At 50.8% G+C, this 22,217-nt stretch overlaps 1 protein-coding gene across 1 annotated transcript in view; it reads left to right on the top strand.

Annotated features, from left to right (window-relative positions):
- Window positions 1-20,474, top strand: part of EDN3 (endothelin 3) — a 65,363-nt gene extending 44,889 nt beyond the window's left edge. Inside the window, exons 3-5 of the mRNA XM_066587758.1 lie at window positions 12,436-12,594; window positions 16,500-16,601; window positions 18,285-20,474. Of these exons, the coding sequence (XP_066443855.1) occupies window positions 12,436-12,594; window positions 16,500-16,566 (226 nt within the window). The 3' untranslated portion in view covers window positions 16,567-16,601; window positions 18,285-20,474. The remainder of the gene's footprint in view (window positions 1-12,435; window positions 12,595-16,499; window positions 16,602-18,284) is intronic.
- Window positions 20,475-22,217: the final 1,743 nt, after the last annotated feature.

Here is a 22,217-nt window from a genome sequence, read left to right as displayed (position 1 = left end):
TCCAGGCCATCATTTGATGGGTAACCCCATAATGAGGTCAGATATACAAAGCATAATAGAAACCCATCTATTAGAAGCTCAATAAGTGCCCATCAGCTGTTTTATTTTTTCTTGTTGCTGTTTTTTTTATAGTGATATACAATGTCATTAATGGATTTCTTTTTTTGTTTGTTTGTTTTATTATTGTACTTAAAAATCAATAAACACAAAAGGAAAAAAAAAATTCTCACTGGAACCAGCGCCACTGTCTTGGGTGGTCAGGGTGTGGTATTGCAGCTTATTCACAACAGTGCAAAAAGAGCCTGCCACAGATGAAGATGGCACTGTTTCTTTGACCATCGCTTGTTTTGGCTCATGGAGGTATAAAGAGAGGATAACCTCTCTGTCCACATGACTTCTGCCAGAAGTTGTATAGCAGCACACGGAGGCTGTACAGCTCTGTACTCTGCAAGTCTATATTCTGCTAAAGTGATCGCTGTTATTCTGACACCTCTATGGACACTCTTCAATGTGGCTGAGGCCACCCAATGACATTTGTCACATATTTTACTTGGATATTTTTCTTCACAATTATTTTCTACTACTCTTCCCTTGTAGGAGACTCCTCCACCCCCCTTCCTTGTAGGAGACTCCGCTCCACCCCCCTTCCTTGTAGGAGACTCCTCCACCCCCCTTCCTTGTAGGAGACTCCTCCACCCCCCTTCCTTGTAGGAGACTCCTCCACCCCCCTCCCTTGTAGGAGACTCCTCCACCCTCCCTCCCTTTGTAGGAGACTCCTCCACCCCCTCCCGCCTTGTGGGAGGACTCCTCCACCCCCCTCCCTTGTAGGAGACTCCTCCACCCCCCCTCCCGCCTTGTGGGAGACTCCTCCACCCCCCTCCCTCCCTTGTGGGAGACTCCTCCACCACCACCCCTCCCCTCCCTTGTGGGGAGACTCCTCCACCACCACCCCTCCCCTCCCTTGTGGGAGACTCCTCCAACCACCACCCCCTCCCTCCCCTTGTGGGAGGACTCCTCCACCACCACCCCTCCCTCCCTTGTGGGAGACTCCTCCACCCCCCCCCCTCCCTCCCTTGTGGGAGACTCCTCCACCCCCCCCCCTCCCTCCCTTGTGGGAGACTCCTCCACCCCCACCCCCCTCCCTCCCTTGTGGGAGACTCCTCCACCCCCACCCCCCCTCCCTCCCTTGTGGGAGACTCCACCCCCCCCCTCCCTCCCTTGTGGGAGACTCCTCCACACACCACCCCCCTCCCTCCGCCTTGTGGGAGACTCCTCCACCACCACCCCCTCTCCCTCCCTTGTGGGAGACTCCTCCTCCACCCCCCCCCCCCCCCTCTGTCCACATGACTTCTGCCAGAAGTTGTATAGCAGCACACGGAGGCTGTACAGCTCTGTACTCTGCAAGTCTATATTCTGCTAAAGTGATCGCTGTTATTCTGACACCCTCTATGGACACTCTTCAATGTGGCTGAGGCCACCCAATGACATTTGTCACATATTTTACTTGGATATTTTTCTTCACAATTATTTTCTACTAGTCTTCCCTTGTAGGAGACTCCTCCACCCCCCTTCCTTGTAGGAGACTCCTCCACCCCCCTTCCTTGTAGGAGACTCCTCCACCCCCCTTCCTTGTAGGAGACTCCTCCACCCCCCCTTCCTTGTAGGAGACTCCTCCACCCCCCCTCCCTTGTAGGAGACTCCTCCACCCCTCCCTCCCTTGTAGGAGACTCCTCCACCCCCCCTCCCGCCTTGTGGGAGACTCCTCCACCCCCCTCCCTTGTAGGAGACTCCTCCACCCCCCTCCCGCCCTTGTGGGAGACTCCTCCACCCCCCTCCACTTGGAGACTCCTCCACCCCCCTCACCGCCTTGTGGGAGACTCCTCCACCCCCCTCCCTCCCTTGTGGGAGACTCCTCCACCACCACCCCTCCCTCCCTTGTGGGAGACTCCTCCACCACCACCCCTCCCTCCTTGTGGGAGGACTCCTCCACCACCCCCCCCCTCCCTCCCTTGTGGGAGACTCCTCCACCACCCCCCCCCCCCCTCCCTCCCTTGTGGGAGACTCCTCCACCACCACCCCCCCTCCCTCCCTTGTGGGAGACTCCTCCACCACCCCCCCCCCCCCCTCCCTTGTGGGAGACTCCTCCACCACCCCCCCCTCCCTTGTGGGAGACTCCTCCACCACCCCCCCCTCCCTTGTGGGAGACTCCTCCACCACCCCCCCCCCTCCCTCCCTTGTGGGAGACTCCTCCACCCCCCCCTCCCTCCCTTGTGGGAGACTCCTCCACCACAACCCCCCTCCGTCCCTTGTAGGAGAATCCTCCACCCCCCCCCTTCCTCCCTTGTGGGAGACTCCTCCACCACCACCCCCTCCCTCCCTCCCTTGTGGGAGACTCCTCCACCACCCCCCCCCCTCCCTCCCTTGTGGGAGACTCCTCCACCCTCCCTCCCTTGTGGGAGACTCCTCCACCCCCCCCCCGTAGGAGACTCCTCCACCCCCCCCCCCCGTAGGAGACTCCTCCACCCCCCCCCCCCCCCCGTAAGGAGACTCCTCCACCCCCCCCCCCCCGTAGGAGACTCCACCCCCCCCCCCCGTAGGAGACTCCTCCCCCCCCCCGTAGGAGACTCCTCCACCCCCCCGTAGGAGAACTCCTCCACCCCCCCCCCCGTAGGAGACTCCTCCACCCCCCCCCCCACCCCGTAGGAGACTCCTCCACCCCCCCCCCCCCCCCGTAGGAGACTCCTCCACCCCCCCCCACCCCCCCCCGTAGGAGACTCCTCCACCCCCCCCCCCGTAGGAGACTCCTCCACCCCCCCCCCCTGTAGGAGACCTCCTCCACCCCCCCCCCCGTAGGAGACTCCTCCACCCCCCCCGTAGGAGACTCCTCCACCCCCCCCGTAGGAGACTCCTCCACCCCCACCCCCCCCCCGTAGGAGACTCCTCCACCCCCCCCCCCCCCGTAGGAGACTCCTCCACCCCCCCCCCCCCGTAGGAGACTCCTCCACCCCCCCCCCCGTAGGAGACTCCTCCACCCCCCCCCCCCCGTAGGAGACTCCTCCACCCCCCCCCCCCCCCCCGTAGGAGACTCCTCCACCCCCCCCCCCCGTAGGAGACTCCTCCACCCCCCCCCCCCCGTAGGCGACTCCTCCACCCCCCCCCCCCCGTAGGAGACTCCTCCACCCCCCCCCCCCCGTAGGAGACTCCTCCACCCCCCCCCCCGTAGGAGACTCCTCCACCCCCCCCCCCGTAGGAGACTCCTCCACCCCCCCCCCCCCGTAGGAGACTCCTCCACCACCCCCCCCCCCCGTAGGAGACTCCTCCACCCCCCCCCCCCGTAGGAGACTCCTCCACCCCCCCCCCCGTAGGAGACTCCTCCACACCCCCCCCGTAGGAGACTCCTCCACCCCCCCCCGTAGGAGACTCCTCCACCCCCCCCCCCCGTAGGAGACTCCACCCCCCCGTAGGAGACTCCTCCACCCCCGCCCCACCCCCCCGTAGGAGACTCCTCCACCCCCCCCCCACCACCCCCCGTAGGAGACTCCTCCACCCCCCGTAGGAGACTCCTCCACCCCCCGTAGGAGACTCCTCTCCACCCCCCCGTAGGAGACTCCTCCACCCCCCGTAGGAGACTCCTCCACCCCCGTAGGAGACTCCTCCACCCCCCCCCCCCCCGTAGGAGACTCCTCCACCCCCCCCCCCCCCCCCCAGGAGACCTCTCCTCCACCCCCCCGTAGGAGACTTCTCCTCCACCCCCCGTAGGAGACTTCTCCTCCACCCCCCCGTAGGAGACTTCTCCTCCACCCCCCGTAGGAGACTTCTCCTCCACCCCCCGTAGGAGACTTCTCCTCCACCCCCCGTAGGAGACTTCTCCTCCACCCCCCGTAGGAGACTTCTCCTCCACCCCCCGTAGGAGACTTCTCCTCCACCCCCCGTAGGAGACTTCTCCTCCACCCCCCGTAGGAGACTTCTCCTCCACCCCCCGTAGGAGACTTCTCCTCCACCCCCCGTAGGAGACTTCTCCTCCACCCCCCGTAGGAGACTTCTCCATCCCCCGTAGGAGACTCCTCTACCCCATCCCCCGTAGGAGACTCCTCTACCCCCCCCCCGTAGGAGACTCCTCCACCCCCCCCCCCGTAGGAGACTCCTCCACCCCCCCCCCGTAGGAGACTCCTCCACCCCCCCCCCCGTAGGAGACTCCTCCACCCCCCCCGTAGGAGACTCCTCCACCCCCCCCGTAGGAGACTCCTCCACCCCCCCCGTAGGAGACTCCTCCACCCCCCCCGTAGGAGACTCCTCCACCCCCCCTCCCCCCCGTAGGAGACTCCTCCACCCCCCCTCCCCCCCGTAGGAGACTCCTCCACCCCCCTCCCCCCCGTAGGAGACTCCTCCACCCCCCTCCCCCCCGTAGGAGACTCCTCCACCCCCCCCCCCGTAGGAGACTCCTCCACCCCCCCCCCCGTAGGAGACTCCTCCACCCCCCCCCGTAGGAGACTCCTCCACCCCCCCCCCCCCGTAGGAGACTCCTCCACCCCCCCCCCGTAGGAGACTCCTCCACCCCCCCCCCCCGTAGGAGACTCCTCCACCCCCCCCCCCGTAGGAGACTCCACCACCCCCCCCCCCACCCCCCCTAGGAGACTCCTCCACCCCCCACCCCCCACCCCCCCGTAGGAGACTCCTCCACCCCCCGTAGGAGACTCCTCCACCCCCCCGTAGGAGACTCCTCCACCCCCCCGTAGGAGACTCCTCCACCCCCCGTAGGAGACTCCTCCACCCCCCGTAGGAGACTCCTCCACCCCCCGTAGGAGACTCCTCCACCCCCCGTAGGAGACTCCTCCACCCCCCGTAGGAGACTCCTCCACCCCCCCCCCCCCGTAGGAGACTCCTCCACCCCCCCCCCCCCGTAGGAGACTCCTCCACCCACCCCCCCCCCGTAGGAGACTCCTCCACCCCGCCCCCGTAGGAGACTCCTCCACCCCCCCCCCCCCGTAGGAGACTCCTCCACCCCCCCCCCCGTAGGAGACTCCTCCACCACCCCCCCCCCCGTAGGAGACTCCTCCACCCCCCCCCCCCGTAGGAGACTCCTCCACCCCCCCCCCCCCCCCCGTAGGAGACTCCTCCACCACCCCCCCCCCCCCCGTAGGAGACTCCTCCACCCCCCCCCCCCCCGTAGGAGACTCCTCCACCCCCCCCCCCCCCCCCGTAGGAGACTCCTCCACCCCCCCCCCCGTAGGAGACTCCTCCACCCCACCCCCCCCGTAGGAGACTCCTCCACCCCCCCCCCCCCGTAGGAGACTCCTCCACCCCACCCCCCCGTAGGAGACTCCTCCACCCCACCCCCCGTAGGAGACTTCTCCTCCACCCCCCGTAGGAGACTTCTCCTCCACCCCCCGTAGGAGACTTCTCCTCCACCCCCCGTAGGAGACTTCTCCTCCACCCCCCGTAGGAGACTTCTCCTCCACCCCCCGTAGGAGACTTCTCCTCCACCCCCCGTAGGAGACTTCTCCTCCACCCCCCGTAGGAGACTTCTCCTCCACCCCCCGTAGGAGACTTCTCCTCCACCCCCCGTAGGAGACTTCTCCTCCAACCCCCCGTAGGAGACTTCTCCTCCACCCCCCGTAGGAGACTTCTCCTCCACCCCCCGTAGGAGACTTCTCCTCCACCCCCCGTAGGAGACTTCTCCTCCACCCCCCGTAGGAGACTTCTCCTCCACCCCCCCGTAGGAGACTTCTCCTCCACCCCCCGTAGGAGACTTCTCCTCTACCCCCCCGTAGGAGACTCCTCTACCCCCCCCCACCCGTAGGGAGACTCCTCTACCCCCCCCCACCCGTAGGAGACTCCTCTACCCCCCCCCACCCCGTAGGAGACTCCTCTAGCCACCCCCCTCCCCGTAGGAGACTCCTCTAGCCCCCCCCCCCCCCGTGTAGGAGACTCCTCTAGCCCCCCCCCCCCCCCGTGTAGGAGACTCCTCTAGCCCCCCCCCCCCCCCCGTGTGTAGGAGACTCCTCTAGCCCCCCCCCCGTAGGAGACTCCCCTACCCCCCCCCCGTAGGAGACTCCTCTACCCCCCCCCCCGTAGGAGACTCCTCTACCCCCCCCCCCCGTAGGAGACTCCTCTACCCCCCCCCCCCGTAGGAGACTCTTCTACCCCCCCCCCCGTAGAAGACTCCTCTAGCCCCCCCCCCGTAGGAGACTCCTCTACCCCCCCCCCCCCCCGTAGGAGACTCCTCCACCCCCCCCCTCCCTCCCCCTGTAGGAGACTCATCCACCCCCCCTCCCTCCCTCCCCCTGTAGGAGACTCTCCACCCCCCCCCTCCCTCCCCCTGTAGGAGACTCCTCCACCCCCCCCCCTCCCTCCCCCTGTAGGAGACTCCTCCACCCCCCCCTCCCTCCCCCTGTAGGAGACTCCTCCACCCCCCCCCTCCCTCCCCCTGTAGGAGACTCCTCCACCCCCCCCTCCCTCCCCCTGTAGGAGACTCCTCCCCCCCCTCCCTCCCCTGTAGGAGACTCCTCCACCCCTCCTCCCTCCCATGTAGGAGACTCCTCCACCCCCCCCCCCTCCCATGTAGGAGACTCCTCCACCCCCCCTCTCCCTCCCATGTAGGAGACTCCTCCACCCCCCCCCCCTCCCTCCCATGTAGGAGACTCCTCCACCCCCCCTCCCTCCCATGTAGGAGACTCCTCCACCCCCCCCCCTCCCTCCCCTGTAGGAGACTCCTCCACCCCCCCTCCCTCCCCTGTAGGAGACTCCTCCACATGCCCCGCCCCTTCCCCCCCAAATCATTGTTATATAGCTTGTATAAGGAGTCTAACATTGACTTGCAGGAATGCTGCCTTCCAATAGGTGGCGCTGCAGAGCTATTGTTCTATCTCCCTTAAATGCATAATAATCACACCATGTCTCTGCTCTTTTGAGTGAGTATGTATATGTAGACAGTGAACATGAAAAGTAAAAATGCCATGTTTGTCATGTTAAAAAAGATGTATTCCCACCTTCAGTGTGACCCGTTATCTGGACAATTCCACTGAAAAAACAAGCTGAAATAATTAAGGTTGATAAAATGAAAAACTAAAATGTGGTTGTATAAATATACACACCGTAAAGCTAAGACTCTGTTGATGCACCCTTTGACTTTACGACAGCATTCAGTCTTTTTGGGTCGGTGTCTATCAACGGGGCACATCTTGACTTGGCAATCACTGCCCACTCTTCCTTGCAAATCTGCTCCACATCTGTCAGATTGCGAGGGCATCTCCTAGTGTGTGTAGCGCCCTCTTCAGGTCACTGACAGATCTGCAATGGGATTCACGTCTAGCCATTCCAAAACTGACTTTGATCTTCTTCTGGTGAAGCCATTCTTTTGTTGATTTGGGGGTCTGCTTTGGGTTGTGCTGAAAAGTGAAATTCCTCTTCATCTTTAGCTTTTTAGCCGAGACCTACCGATTTTTGAGCCAAAATGGATGGATATTTGGGACAGTTCATAATTCCCTCCACCTTGACTAAACCCCAATTCTAGAAGTAGGAAAACAGCCCAAAGCATAATGCCACCACCATCTTCACTGCGGGTCGGGGATTTTCTGGTGATGGCAGTGTTGGCTTTGTGCCAAACATACTCTTTAGAGTTATGGCCAAAAAGTTCCCCCTCGGTCCCATCAGACAGAAGACGTTCTCTCTTCTGGCCGACATGATGGAAGTTTTGGCAAAACCTAGCCGGGCTTGGATGTTTTTTCTTCTGGTCTTTCCATCACTTTTGGAGGGACGTCTACCTCTTGGTGGTGATACTGTTGTGCAGATGGAATCCACTTCTTGATGGCGTCTTCATTGTGCTCCATGGGGTATATAGAATGACCTGGACATGTTTTGGCCCCCTTCTCCTGACTGATAACATCAAAGGAATCTGATTTGAAAGCTTTGTAAGCGCTTTACGACTTTTGCTGAAAAATGCACTGCAGGGGTCAGAGCTGAACTTTATATGGGGGGAAATCAGAAGCCCTGGAATAATGTATCATGAGATTAAATGTGATTGGCTAATTCTGAACACAACCACGTCCCAAATATATAAGAGGGTGTGAATACTTTTGCAACCGCAATATTTTACTTATTTTTATTTTTCCACCCTAAATGATTTGTTTGTTTTTACACAGATAACGAGTCGCACTGAAGGGGGAAATGAATAAAAAAAAAATCATTTTTTCCGGATTTATTTAAAATGACAAAAACCTGGGATTTTAGTAGGCGCGTGTGTGTGTGTGTGTGTGTGTGTGTGTGTGTGTATATATATATATATATATATATATATATATATATATATATATATATATATATATATATAAATAAATATATTTTTAGATGTGTTATACCAGCATGATGAAGAGCCCTAAGTGGCACTGAAAGCTTGCTGTCATGTAACTTTTTGGTTCCCTATTAAGAGGTGTCACATGTATACGATTTAGTTTTCTTCCTGAGCAATAACACTTGGGGGACGTTTATAGACTTTTATGTCCCTTTTTGGCATAAAAAAAGTGCAAATTAGCCAAACTTGTTTCTTAGGTCTTCAAGTACCAAACCAGGCCACGCGCTTCAACCGTTAAACCTCATCCACATTGCTGTTACTAGAATATCTATGGACTTTCTCACGCAGATTTTTTTGGGGTTGTTGGTTGACATCCCAGAATTCTAGCACTTTTTTTGGACTGTCACTCGTGAACCTGAAAAACATTAGGGAGAATGAAGAATTGCAATGGGAAATAGAACTGAAGCTTAAGTTTCCTTTTAACCCATTGTGTTTCCATGTAATTCTGCAAGGTGGGGGTGATGCCATAAATGATACCGGGCTCTTGTCTTCATATTATTGGATTTTTGACAAATTTTATCCGACAGTATCCAATAGTCAGGCAATACCTAATAGTGTCTCACCCTTCTGTCAACTTTTTGAAACGCCTTTTCTGTTTTTAGGAAGAAGGGAAACAAATTTGCTACTTTACAGCAGTAAGATTTGTACTGACATCTTCTCTACCTATCTTGTCTTCGAGCAGCAGGTCAGCCAGTGGGTAGAATAGTATTTTATGGGGCTATTAACGGACAACCCTTGACCCTCCTGCTGATGTGACATTTGACCAGGTCATGCCCCTTTGCACAAAGTTAGCCCCTCATTATTAAAAGGATGTCAACTCTACTTGCTCCTGAAGAAGGTGGAGTGAAGCTATGTTGGCAGCAGGTGGCATCATGAAATCTGAACCCTTGAGCTTTAGTTACTTTGTTGATGTTCCTTTTCAGCAACCTTTTATGAGGTTGGGGGCCATAAATGCCGCCTGCTGAGACCTCATGATTTCCTTTGAGGGAGAGCTGCTATTATTGGAGAGAAATGTAAATTTAGACTTGGTTTTACAAGAGGCATCCATCTTCATTAGCTATCTAGAAAGAATGGGTCCAATTCCTGCCTCCTGTTGGTACATGGGCCTAGGTCAATGGAGTCGGGTTTACACCAGCGCTTGTGGTTATTTTCTACAAGGCTGTGACTTCCATTCAAATGTTTCTCCTTGTGGAGAGCACCAGCAGAGTGTAGGGAGTCTTATAGGGACCATGCAATGCTCCCTGGGAAAAACTATGCAAATCAGTGATTGATAAATGCCTTTATGGCACCACCTATTGGATGGCAGCTACCCTATGAGCCAATGCAATGTATGGAAACCCTTATAGTTGAGCATGCAAATAACTGACTGATATGTAGAGTTTACAGAGCAGGGAAGAGTTTATATATCATAGTGGTAACTGCAATAGGTTGTATGTCACAAAAATGTAAATTTTGGTTTATTGCACCCTGGTGGTCAATCTAGTGAACTACACCAACTGCAATATGTAGTATGTCAACCGACCAATGAGAAACTTTTAAATTGCCACTCTTTCTATAGGACAAATAAAGATGATGGGGGCAAAATGGAAATGCTTTTTGTCTCTCCGGTCAAGTTTGATAGATTTGACATTCAACCTGTTGCAGTTACCACAATGATATGCATGCTTGGCCGGCCATGTCCCTTGGCTATGTGCGACCCATGCGGTCACACAGGTCGCCGGCCACCAGCTAGTAGGGGGGCATTAGGTGAATGTAGGCTAGGGACGACTGACTGCCTCCCTTAGGTTCGCCCAACTAGATAATTATCTTTTACCATATGGCCTTGTCTCCTCTTCTCTGATGTTCTGAGGCACCACTGTTGGCCTATGGGTGCCCCTGCGCCACAATCTTAGTTCGGTTGATGCACCCATGCACGGAGCTGGGTTCCGCTGCTGCACCCATGCACGGAGCTGGGTTCCGCTGCTGCACCCATGCACGGAGCTGGGTTCCGCTGCTGCACCCATGCACGGAGCTGGGTTCCGCTGCTGCACCCATGCACGGAGCTGGGTTCCGCTGCTGCACCCATGCACGGAGTCTAAACAAATCTAATAAGGCTGGCACTGCATAGGGGTAACCTAAAAAAGTCAGCCCAAAATCACTGACTCTAATTTTTGGCTCCTCTCCTAGTTTATAATGCAAAAAAACAGCCCCGGGGCACAAACTGCTGTTCTAAGAAATACTGTACCAACTAAATGAACTTTGAAGAAACATCTAGGTGTTCAATAGGCAGTTTAGTATACGCAGGCTATAAAGGGCGAGCCTGTCAAAAATTTGGAGGAAAGTTTGTGATGGTTTGTAATAAATCACGTAAGTCATTGTTATCCCTCCACTGTTGACACGGTCTGTGTAAAGGTTTATTCCCACATGTACAACATGTATGGAGGGGGGGGGGGGGGTCACGTTGCCAACATCTGGCCAGAAAAGTTTAATTTGAAACAACCATGAACAAGTAACTTGGCAAATGAGCTAAAGAAAAAAAATTGTATAATCTGTTGTATATGGTTCCAATTAATGGTTGTACAGAGCAGAAACCGCAAGCAAGCCCCGCCCCAATGGCAGCAGGAATGAATTGGAGAACCGCTGATCATCATCTAGAACAATGGTATCTAACCAGTAGTTCTCTAGCTGTTGCACAACTACAACTTCCAGCATGTCTGTCAGGGAATGCTGGATGCTGTAGTTGGAGAAGTAGAGCTTGGAAACCACGGCCAAAGACAGGCGTGTGACTTAAAGTGACCCTTTGGTCCTGAACAAACCAAGATGACTGTGCTGTTTTTCTGACTACCCGTTGCAGATTCTGCATTGGTAGTCTAAAACACTACATTCTGCTCTGATTGGCTACTGCTGCTCACATGAGCAGTGCTGACCAATCAGAGCAGTATGTAGTCTTAGACTACTGATACTCTACCTCAGTGTTCCCCAACTCCAGTCCTCAGGGACCACCAACAGGTCATGTTTTCAGGATTTCCTCAGTGTTGCACAGGTGATGTAATTATTGTCAGTCCTCAGACATTGCCACAGGTGTTCTTACTATAGGAGATCCTGAAAACATGACCTGTTGGTGGTCCCTGAGGACTGGAGTTGGGGACCCCTGCTCTACCTGATGCAAACTCTGCAGTGGTAGTCTGAAAAATGATGCAATCATCTTTGTTTCTCCAAGACCGGAGGGTTAATTTTTAAAAGGGTTGTAGGGAGAGCACAACCCCTGCTCATATATCTTATGGACATCATAGAGTGCGGTATAGCGGTTCATCTCTCTCTATGACCAAGAATGGAGAGCTGTTCCATAAGAGCAGCTCCTGTTCTAACAGACCTGGTGCCGTCATGCTATTATAGGATGGCCATTCATGTAAATGGCTGCAGGAAAATGCATGGTTGGCTATGTCTTTTCCTGGTAAAATCAGGGATTCTGAGAGCGGGACAAGTGGTCATCAGCTACTTCTCCTGGACCCTGTATTCATGGAGGGATTCTGTGGCTAAGCATACTTATTACCTTTCCATGAGATAGGCGATGAATGGTATAATTGTTGGTGGTTCGCTCACTGGAACCCCCAATGATTCCAGAGTTCCCTGCGGGAATGAAGCAGTACTTTCCATGACTGACAACGCTCCAGTCTCCTAGAAGTAAATTAAGGAGAGATCATGCATGTGCACTAATTCTCCATTCCCACAGGTGGCACGGGGAACCCTTTTCCCATGATTGCAGCACGAGAAAGACCCTCAGCAATTTTTTTACATTTATCATCTGTCCTTTTAGGTGATTAATGGTTTTCCTACTAGACACAGTTAGGTTCTAGATAACTCCTTTAAGTTCCATGACTGTCTATGGCAGTGGTTTCCAACCTAGACTTTTGTAGCTGTTGTTCAACTGCAAGTCCCAGGGGCCCCTCATATCAGCAGCCCGCTTGCTAGGCAGTTTGGTTTTGCAATATATTGAGAGCCACAGGTTGTATTTGGGTGCCGCTCCATCATCTTGTCTTGTAGAGTAACTTAACTCTAATGCCTTTTGCAGGTGGTTCTTACATAACGGTCTTTTTTTTTCCCAGGAGAACAGTGCCATATGGACTCTCCAGTTACAGGGGCAGTGCACGAGAAAAACGGAGTACAGACAGAAGGCGGATGGGCTCCTCCTCACAACCCCGATGTTCATGTACAGACTCAAGTGACCAACGCTGTGTGAACTTCTGCAAAGAGAAGACAGACAGGTGCGGTGATGGTTCAGGCTATGGTCAGATGTATGGGCTGTCCTCCAGCACTTCTAACAGGTCTTCGGTAGTGAATGTGCCATAGAATTAGGGTGGCTTTACATGGGACAACTTTCATCCGAATTGTAGCTTGATGGTCATTTACATTCGCTGAGTGTAAACACGACCATCAATTGGGTTACGAGTAGAGATGAGCGAACGTACTCGGATAAGCACTACTCGTCCGAGTAATGTGCTTTATCCGAGTACCGCTGTACTCGTCCTGAAAGATTCGGGGAGCTGCAGGGGAGAGCGGGGAGGAACGGAGGGGAGATCTTTCTCTCCTTCTCTCCCGCCCGCTCTGCCCCGCTCCCCGCTGCGACTCACCTGTCAGCAGCGGAGCGCCCCGAATCTTTCAGGACGAGCACAGCGGTACTCGGATAAGGCACATTACTCGGACGAGTAGTGCTTATCCGAGTACGTTCGCTCATCTCTAGTTACGAGTGAGAATTCATTCACTAGTTGCTTCATTTAAGCTCACCTAAAAATAGTCACTGCTTGATTAATTACTGTCTGATGTAAAAACAGTAGGTAATTGTCGTCTTTCACCAAATAGTCGATAAGTTTGCAGAGCGGTGTGCGGTTGTTCAGCATGCACCCTCCACTGTTACAGCGTGTACCTGGTTGGCTACTGCCTTTTTTTTTTTTTTTTTTGGAACATTTTGCCCTCCCGCTTAATACTCATTGGTTTCCGAAAATGCATAAATCCTTTCAAGTGATCCTTGACTGAACAGTCCTTACTAGTCTTCGAAGGAACACTCGCTGCTGCGGTCTTTGGTTGGTTTTGGTCAGTAGAAGACTACAGCAATGCTTGTTCACCCGAAGACGGCTCACACGTATTTATGTGTAATGAGCATGTGTTGGGGATCGGGGATAGGGATCGAAATTTCAAATAGACACTCGCCAAAGAACCTCAGCCCCCTTTAACTAGTCGATGACTGATCTTTAGTTGCTTCTAAAAGCTCCCAACAAATCTTTCAGTGATCACGAAATTGAGCAGATGAACTAATCGCTCAAAATAGACCCCAAAGTGTAGGAACAACTATTTTTGTGTCCTTTTACACAGACGATAGTTCTCTCATGTTAAGTCACCCTTAGTTCACCTGCGCAAGAATGAGGAGATCTTGAAAATATGACCTGTTGGGGGCACTAGAGGTCCACCGCTGAGAAACGCTGAACAAACTGACCATGAAAGGGTTGACTGCTGTATTGAGACTCACACGGCTTAGATGGAGTCTCTCTTACGGCCCTTGGGTGCTTCCCTAAGAATCAATGGTCTCATTTTCAGCTGCTTGTCAAAGTTGCAAACAGTTGAGAAAACCTAAATGGAACAACTCAATTTACTTTTGGTGCCTGAGAATGAAAACTGATCATATAAATCTTAGGAATGAAGCCTTGGTACATCGCAAGAGCTTTTTCATCGGAGTTTCCTTTTGCCCTTGAAGAAACTGTAAAACTATTTACATTCATACTGCATGATCTGAACTTCCTCAAAGGAATTTTATGGGATAGTTTCTTAAAGTCCAATCAATATACTCCTTTTGAGACTTTTTAAGCTTAGTTGGGTCTTCCACCAACTCAAAGAAATCTCTCAAACCACTTGTGTGTGGAGTAGTGTTGAGTGAACTGAACCAGTAGAAACCTGTTTCCAGTCGAACTTTGCCAAAAGTTGGGTTTAGCACAAACCTGAATCGAGCTTTTAGTAAAGTTTACTCAAAACAAGGTTCTACTAGTTCACTTAGATAGTGTTATACACCAATGTTCAGGACTAGTTTTAAGTGAACTGAACCAGTCGAACTTGTTTTGGGTAAAACTTTGTCAAAAGTTGGGTTCAGCACAAACCCAAATCAAGCTTTTAGTAAAGTTCAACCTAAAACTTGATTGAACTCCAAAGTGTAAACCCAGTTATAGAGCACCAACCTGGACAACCCCTTGGCACAAGTCTCCTGATGAAAAATTGATAATAAGCATCTGGCACAATGTATTTAAAGGTTCTATAGTTCTCTAGGAAAAGATTCAGTAGAATTTATCACTTTTCATTTCAGTCCCTGTTCAGTCTGGTTTAGGAGTCCAGTAGGTGGTCCTACTTTTTTGATATGAATGTAGCTGTCGATCACCATCATGTAGGGAGGGCTGCCAATCACTGATAGAAGTCCAGTAGGTGGTCCTAAGCCCAGAGTGAGCAGGAATTTAAAAGACAAAATGCTAAGTTATACTGAATCTTTTCCCACAAAACTATATATCCATCTACTCTGCTTCTCCTGCTTTATAACCTGCTGTCTTCAGGTGAGACTCCACGTTCAACAGGATAGGTCCTCTTTATGCTAAAAATAGACCCAAAACCACAGCAAGTTCCTTCTTTAAAGCTGTGTTTGTAGGTTTAAAGGGGTTGTCCAGAGTCTCTAAATACCTCCCGTCCGGTTCCAATACTGAGTCATGTGGTGTCTCTCTTTGCTTATGATGTCATGAAGAGGGCTGGCTGTTTGGCTTAGTTATCAAGGTGAGCCAATCTATTTCTCTGTTAAAGGGGTTGTCCAGGACCTTTTGGATATTTTCTATTGATGACCTGACATCTTTTAAGAGATCCTGAGCACCAGATCCTTCAGGTTACTGGTGTGTATCTTTTCTCCACCAGAACTATGGGTGGAGACCTGGGATTGTCCTGGTGGAGTTCTAGCCAACACCCACAGCTGCAGACTGGCTGTTACATTTGCTGCTGCTGTACCATAATCTCCCCTACCGGCTCCTGTCACTCTCGCGGCTGCTCTCCCTTCTCCCCCCACGGCCTCCCATATCGGCTGTTATGTGTGTTGCTGTCACCTTGCCGGCCACGCTGTCTCTGTCCCCTGGCAGCTGTCCAGAATCTCTGCTCCCTGCTCCAGTCTTTCTCATGCCCACTCGCCCTTCTCCTCTCATGGCTCATGCGCTGTCGCCACCACGGCCCCCCATATCTGCTATATTGTGTGCTGCCATCCCTGAAGGCGGCCACGCTGTCACATTGCGAGACCCGCTGTCTCTGTTCCTGTTCCCTGCCGGCTGTCAGATCTCCTCTTCGACTGTCACATCTCCCTGCCGGCTGTTAGAACGCTCTCTCTCTCCCCGATCCCCTGGCAGCTGTCGCCCGATTTCTTCCCCCTCTATTCAGGAAGCCAATTGGCTGCTGTGGGCGTTCACTATAACTCCACCCCGACAGTCCAAGGTCTCTACCCATAGTTCCAGTGGAGACCAGATACTCCAGTACCATCCTGTAGAAAGGTCATCAATAGAAAAAAAAATCAAAATGTCCCAAATAACCCCGTTAAAGATGATACAGGGCTGGCTAAATTCTTAAGATGAGCAGAACAGCTGGCCCCTTAGTGATGTACCTGGCATAGAGAAAGGTCCGACCACGTGACCTGGTGTCGCTATTGGGCCTGAAGTAGAGGTCCGGACACTATGTGTCAGTTTACGTATTTGGGCTCTCTGGACAACCTCTTTTAAATTAAACTTTTCGCCTCCGAACAGCACTACAAACTATGATATGTGCTGTTTGGGGAAGTGATGTGGAGCCGGGGAATATATATTTTTTATACTCGCCTGCTCCTCCATTTCTGCATTGGCTATGGGGAAATGCAAACACAGCAGTCTGCAAAGAGACAGATTTTCAGACCATGCACGGACTTTTACCAGTAAACACCAGGTCAGCGGGTGAGAATAAAAAAATACATTCCCCGACTCCCTGTCCCCTCCCCAGACAGCACCATAACTTAGAGTATGATGCTGTTTGGAGGTGACAGGTTCCCTTTAACTTCGACGACATAAGTCACTAACTTTTGAAGTCAACCGTGTAGAACATGACCTCACTCTCTGCACTTTGTCCTCTCTAGACCTTCAGTAGAAAGAACGCGCAGAGATATCAGATTACAACAGACAAGGATGCATGCAGCAGCATGAGCGCCAGCCGCTGTGGTCAGGCCTGCAGCACACAGGTAGGTAATGAATATTGTCTGAGGAGGTCAAGGAGAACTCGCTTTATGTGAACTGTGTGGTGTCGGTTTAGTAAGTTCTTAGTGACCTGTCTAGACCGACACCGGCCACTAGGAGGAAATATAAGAGACTGCCCAACACTGACATTTGATTGAGAAGTCGTGAACTATTGATCTTCCTTAAAGCTTAAACATACCCTTGAACCAAGTTTACTGTCATATCCAGTAATATGTGGATGAATCCAGACCATTAGCATTGTATTGTCCACTTTTATGCAAGTTTGGCAATTTTCTAATATACTTTGTCCTTCCATTCCTCAACTGTTTGCAGTCAGTGGATAGGATTGCTTAAATTCAGAGGCTTGACACCGGATTTTGTGTTTGGCCTGCAAATCTTGTTGCAGTGCATTATAGTGCTTTCTTGCCATGCACCTGTATGCAGGAGACTTGATCAAGGCAGCCTCTGAATGTATACATGATTTCTATGTCTGTTATACTGATGGCCTATCCTTGTCCACAACCAATTGTGTGGCATTGTGCCTGTGGAAAACAATTAAAGGACTGTGGCCCCTTCTTTCAGCTGCTAAGCGGGGGTCCACCCCCTGGTACGCTCCCCAATCCAATATTGCTGAACTATTCTTGGTAAAACTCTTATAAGGGCATATCCTAAGATATCTCCCTATCCACAGGATAACTGCTGCATTCATTTCAGTGCAAGTGCCTGAAATTGCCAACTTCAAGTACTTGGCAACTTTTGGGACTCCCATTGAAATTAATGCCTACCAGATATATACTTATGGCATAGAGAGAGAATAAATGTCCAATTGCTGGAACCTACACTCATTGAGAGGTGGTGTTGATCTTGGCATTAGGACTAGAGATGAGCGAACTTACTCGGTTCGGGCGTTTTTGGACCAGAGCACCGCTTTTTCCGAGTTACTAGGACGAAAAGATTTTTTTTTGGGGGGGGCCCTTGTGGTGGAGCAGGGGGGTAACAGTGGGGAGCTCTCTCAACCCCCCCCCGCACCTCCCCGACACCCCTCGAATCTTTTCGTCTGAAAAGTCAGTTACTCGGAAAAAGCGGTCGGTGCTCGGGTCCAAAAACACCTGAACCGAGTAAGTTCGCTCATCTCTAATTAGGACCCTTTGGTGGTTCTAATAGGCCATGCTTTGTTTCATATGGGACATGTGAGGCCAGCCATTGATGGCAATAAGGTGGGGGAACCAAAAGGGCGTAATCCTTACAATAACAAACCCCAAAGTATTGGTGGCATTCTCAACGATCATATTCTTTAACTGGGAAATTTGTTGATTTGGCTATGTTGGTTGTTCCTAACATTGTGCCCCTTTTGGTGGCTCCTACGGCTACAGGTCACATGGAAGACACAAGGTCAGGACTGACTCGATTGAGGTTGATCTTGTGTCCATAAAATATGGCCAATGAGAAATGAATTGGCAAAGCACATAGAAGAGCATCACAGTCCAATCTTATAGGATATACTGTAACTCCTCTCCTCATTGAGGATCCAATATGCATGCCGTAAGAGTGTATGATAAAAACCCCTTTAATGTAGACAGACCTTCACCTGCATGCAGTAAAATAGATATTTGCTAATATTTGGTTCTACATATGCACACACTTCATGACCTCAATCTTTTACCATTTATATTTCCTCTTTTCTCTAGGTTTAGAGATGCCATTAAGGACAAGTGAGTTTCCGAGGTACCCATGATGACTCGTTGCTGTAGGTCACAGCCAGTGGATACGGTCGCCCATCATCAACCCTTTAGGCACAAGAGACATTACGCATTTTGTGTTCTAAACATGTCTTTACCTCACATCCAAGTAATCGTGTAGAGAAGTGAAGCAAGATGGTGGGCATGTCCTACTGAGAAGCGATCCATCCATTGAGAAGTTCAACCAGTCACCCAATCTCCTGTAGAGAGAGCAGCAATGCATTGCCTTCCAATGCAATGTTTTGCAGAACTTAAACCCCCTTTTGCCACAGAAGCCCAATACTACTTCTATACATATACGTATATCCAACCAGAGTCGTGTAAAGTGCTAACATAAGGCAAAGAATCTGTGTTAAGTCTACTGCATAGCTTTTATACCATATACCATCTCCTCCTATTGAAGTCTACATTCAAGGCTGGTGACAATTGTGCAAGGACCACTACAGTGCCACATGCAACCATATTTTTTGCTATTTATCTGGAAATGTGAGCACATTTAGTTGATAAACAAGGCTGGAGCACACGGAAGCAGAGTTCTCACTAGGTATATTGCCAACAAAAGGGACTTTTAAGGTTACTCAAGATAAAATGACTGCTGAAGAGTTGAAAGCTCACCGTTCACAAGGTGTTGGTATTGTAACTGCACAACAAGGCTTCAGTGCTTAGTTATTCTGCAAAACCATAGAGAATTTACAATGTATGACTTTTCTTCTCAATGTAGTTATATTCCAAGGATTCTACTGAATTTCACAAAAATGAATTCCACTGTTGTGAAAAGCGAAGAACAACTATGGCCAAATAGGATCTGGGAGAGCTTCATGGTGCACAAGAAGTGTTCAGGCATGTCATACAAGTTGGGTTAGTGGTGGTACTGCAATCTCCTTACTCCCTTACAACTCTTCCAAGAAGTTGTCTTGCATGAACGGTTCCTCTCCACTCTGATATCCGTGGAAAGAAATCGTGCATTCTTGGCCATCTCTTCTCAGAGTCAAAGAATCTACTCCATTTTGATATTGTGGGTCTAATAGCTGGAATTGTCACCAATATGATAAGTTTGATTGAGAAATGATAAGAGTCAGGAGTGGTAAACTCCCTTTAATGGGTTTTCTAGTTTGTCTCTTTTGACTTGTCTTGGGAGCTCCTATCAACTTCCAAAACCTCTTCATACAGAGTGCTGTCTAAATCGGTTGGGATTTAATTGGTAAATTTCCATAGCTCCCAGTGATTTCAAAAGGAGCGATGGCCTCACACATGCTTATTACTCTACTGAAATCAAATACTGTATTGTGCACTTTATAGAAATGCAAAAGTCACGATTGACCAGAGGTAAATTGGTCTACAAGCTGTTAAGTCCGAGCAAGAACTAGGGCTCTGGAGGAACCTGTTGGTACATGTAGACTGTAGGTGGAATAAAGCTGATGAAATTGGAGCTTTAGACGTATACTTTATTCGGAACTAGAATATAACACATTTGAGGGTTGCGCAGACCCCTTCATCAGACAGCTGTATTCAGTATTCAGATAATGGATCTATTGCCATTCTGTGGATAGTGGCAGTTTTCAGCTACATGAACTGTAAGCCAATTACTTGCATAAAGTCCAAGGGGTGAGCCATGTACTTAAACAGGTCCTGACTCTCTTCTTATGCTTCCCAAACTCCACACCATGCTTATTGCCTGGAGACCTCAATCAACAGCAAGGGATGGGGTTCGGGAGGCATCAGAGAAGAGTTAGGACCAGTCCAACCGTGTGGCCCACCCATCGGGCTGTCTTCGAGCCATTAGATTACACCATGCATGGCTGGGCTGAATAATGCAAATATCTACCGAATGGCAGTAGCATTCTTGCACTGCTCTTATTGGCACCCACCTAGGTTAGAAGCTAGATTATCCTAACAGACTTCCTATAAGGAGGGTGTCTGAGATGCGATAAAAAAGGGTTTGAGTTTTGTTTTTCAGGAATGGTGCCACATTTGGCTATAGACTGTGTCTGCTAGTGCAGCTCAGCCCTGAAGTCAATGGAGCTGAACTGCAATACTTGACAAAGCCTATAGACAAGGGTGGTGCTGTTTTTGGAAGAAATCAGACATTTTTTTTATTCTAATGAATCTACCTGAATTTATCTTCCATGTCCAAGCCCCGAATTCATGAAGAGGCGGCTGTGGCTGGAGTTACTCCTTATGCTAATGGTGAGAACAATGTGAAAGATTAATCGTGACTTCTGCACGGAGTGTTTAGAGCTATGGCTAAGGTAAAAATTGGAATGGGTGAACTGAGAGCCCAAGGTACAAGATATAGAATTATTGGCCATGTGGCTAAAACGTTGCCGAACAGGCTGCTTCTGCTGAGACTGAAGGTATCGCCTTAGGAACTGCTTCTAGGGGTGAATACAATATGGTGGCACATGGAGTTCCTATGGCTATGTAACCTCAAGACATAGACATGTCTGTACCACCATGTAGGCTATGTACTCATAGCTTTGCCCTTTAAACAAGACCTTATTGGTCAGCATAGGTAAACCAAAAATACTCAATATCTTACATATATGCCTGTGGTTTTTCTCCAAATCCATAAAAGCAGAAATGTAGAGCCAAAGTATCTCTACTTGGTCACAGCTAATAATGTTCTCTTGGCAAACGATCGTCTACTGGAAGAAGATTGGTGCCAGAATCTCACAGTTCCGTGTCCTATTGTCTATATTTCGGGCTGTGGCCAGTCTTCATGTGTTTCCCATTATCCATCAGCAAAATTGCATTTGTGGCATTAACATTGAATCTCCACAACAAGCCCTTCATCAGGAAGGATGCCATTTCTTTCCCACTGCGATTACATTAGAGTCTGTGATCATAATTCGAAATTTTCATATTTTAATTTTTGCTTAGAAAGTCAGATCTATCACTCTGGCCTTACTATAGACCAGGAGTAGCCATAGCAAACCATTCTGTAAAATTTTTGGTTCTCATGGCCCACAAAGATAGAGAGGTTTTAAATGAAGTTTGGCCCTAGCATACGGCTGTGTTCACATGGGACGGCTTTCCAGCCACACCAAAAACCCACAAGAATTCCGCAGGAAAACCACAGCTGCGGGTTTTGGATCTGCCATCTCCCCCCATAGAGAGGCCACTGCGGGGAATAAAAAGAAAAAGAATTTACATGCCGTGTTTTTAATTTCCGCGCTGCGTGGCAGTTGTCGCACGGTTTGGCCGCAGAGTGTGGACAAGATTTTTGCTGGCTAATCTCGGGATTAGGAACTGCGGACAATCCGAACAGAAATGCCGCAGCAAATCCATCCCGTGTGAACCCAGCCAAAGCCCATAGCTCTCTGCCAACAATAGATTAGCACTATGCCAACATGCAGGAGCTTACCTATTTTTCTGAAGGTGGAGCCATCAGGAAGTTACGGGCTCTTAAACGTTCTGCAAGCAGTACCAGCCTTAAGTTAGCTGGCCCGTCGTGTGTAATGCTGTTTGGCGCCCCTCTGCTGGTCATAAAAAGCAATATCTATCACACTGGTCGGTAGTCTGCCAATATTCTGCTTGTGCAGAATCAGCAAAAGAGCAGCAGACCCACACTAGAACAGCTTAGTGACTAAATACTGCACCAGAAGCAAGCTCTTAACATAAAGTGCCAGAACCAAGCCCAGTACATAGAAACAATACCAGAAACAAGCTCATAACAAATACAACCAAATTCATAACAAATAGCGCATTTGAATCAAGCACAGTATCCAGAACCAAGCTTCTAACAAATGTGTCCCAATAACCAAGCTCAGTACATAAATATAGCACCAGAACCAAGCTCATAGTATAAATACAGTACCAGAATCAAGCTCCTAGCATAAATACAGCAGCAGAACTAAGCAATAGTGTTGCAGGAATACCTTG

This window comes from Eleutherodactylus coqui, chromosome 13 (genome assembly GCF_035609145.1).
Source record: "Eleutherodactylus coqui strain aEleCoq1 chromosome 13, aEleCoq1.hap1, whole genome shotgun sequence".
In the NCBI taxonomy this organism is placed as follows: domain Eukaryota; kingdom Metazoa; phylum Chordata; class Amphibia; order Anura; family Eleutherodactylidae; genus Eleutherodactylus; species Eleutherodactylus coqui.
The sequence above is the reverse complement of the archived record's forward strand: the minus strand, read 5'-3'. Positions and strand labels throughout refer to the sequence as shown.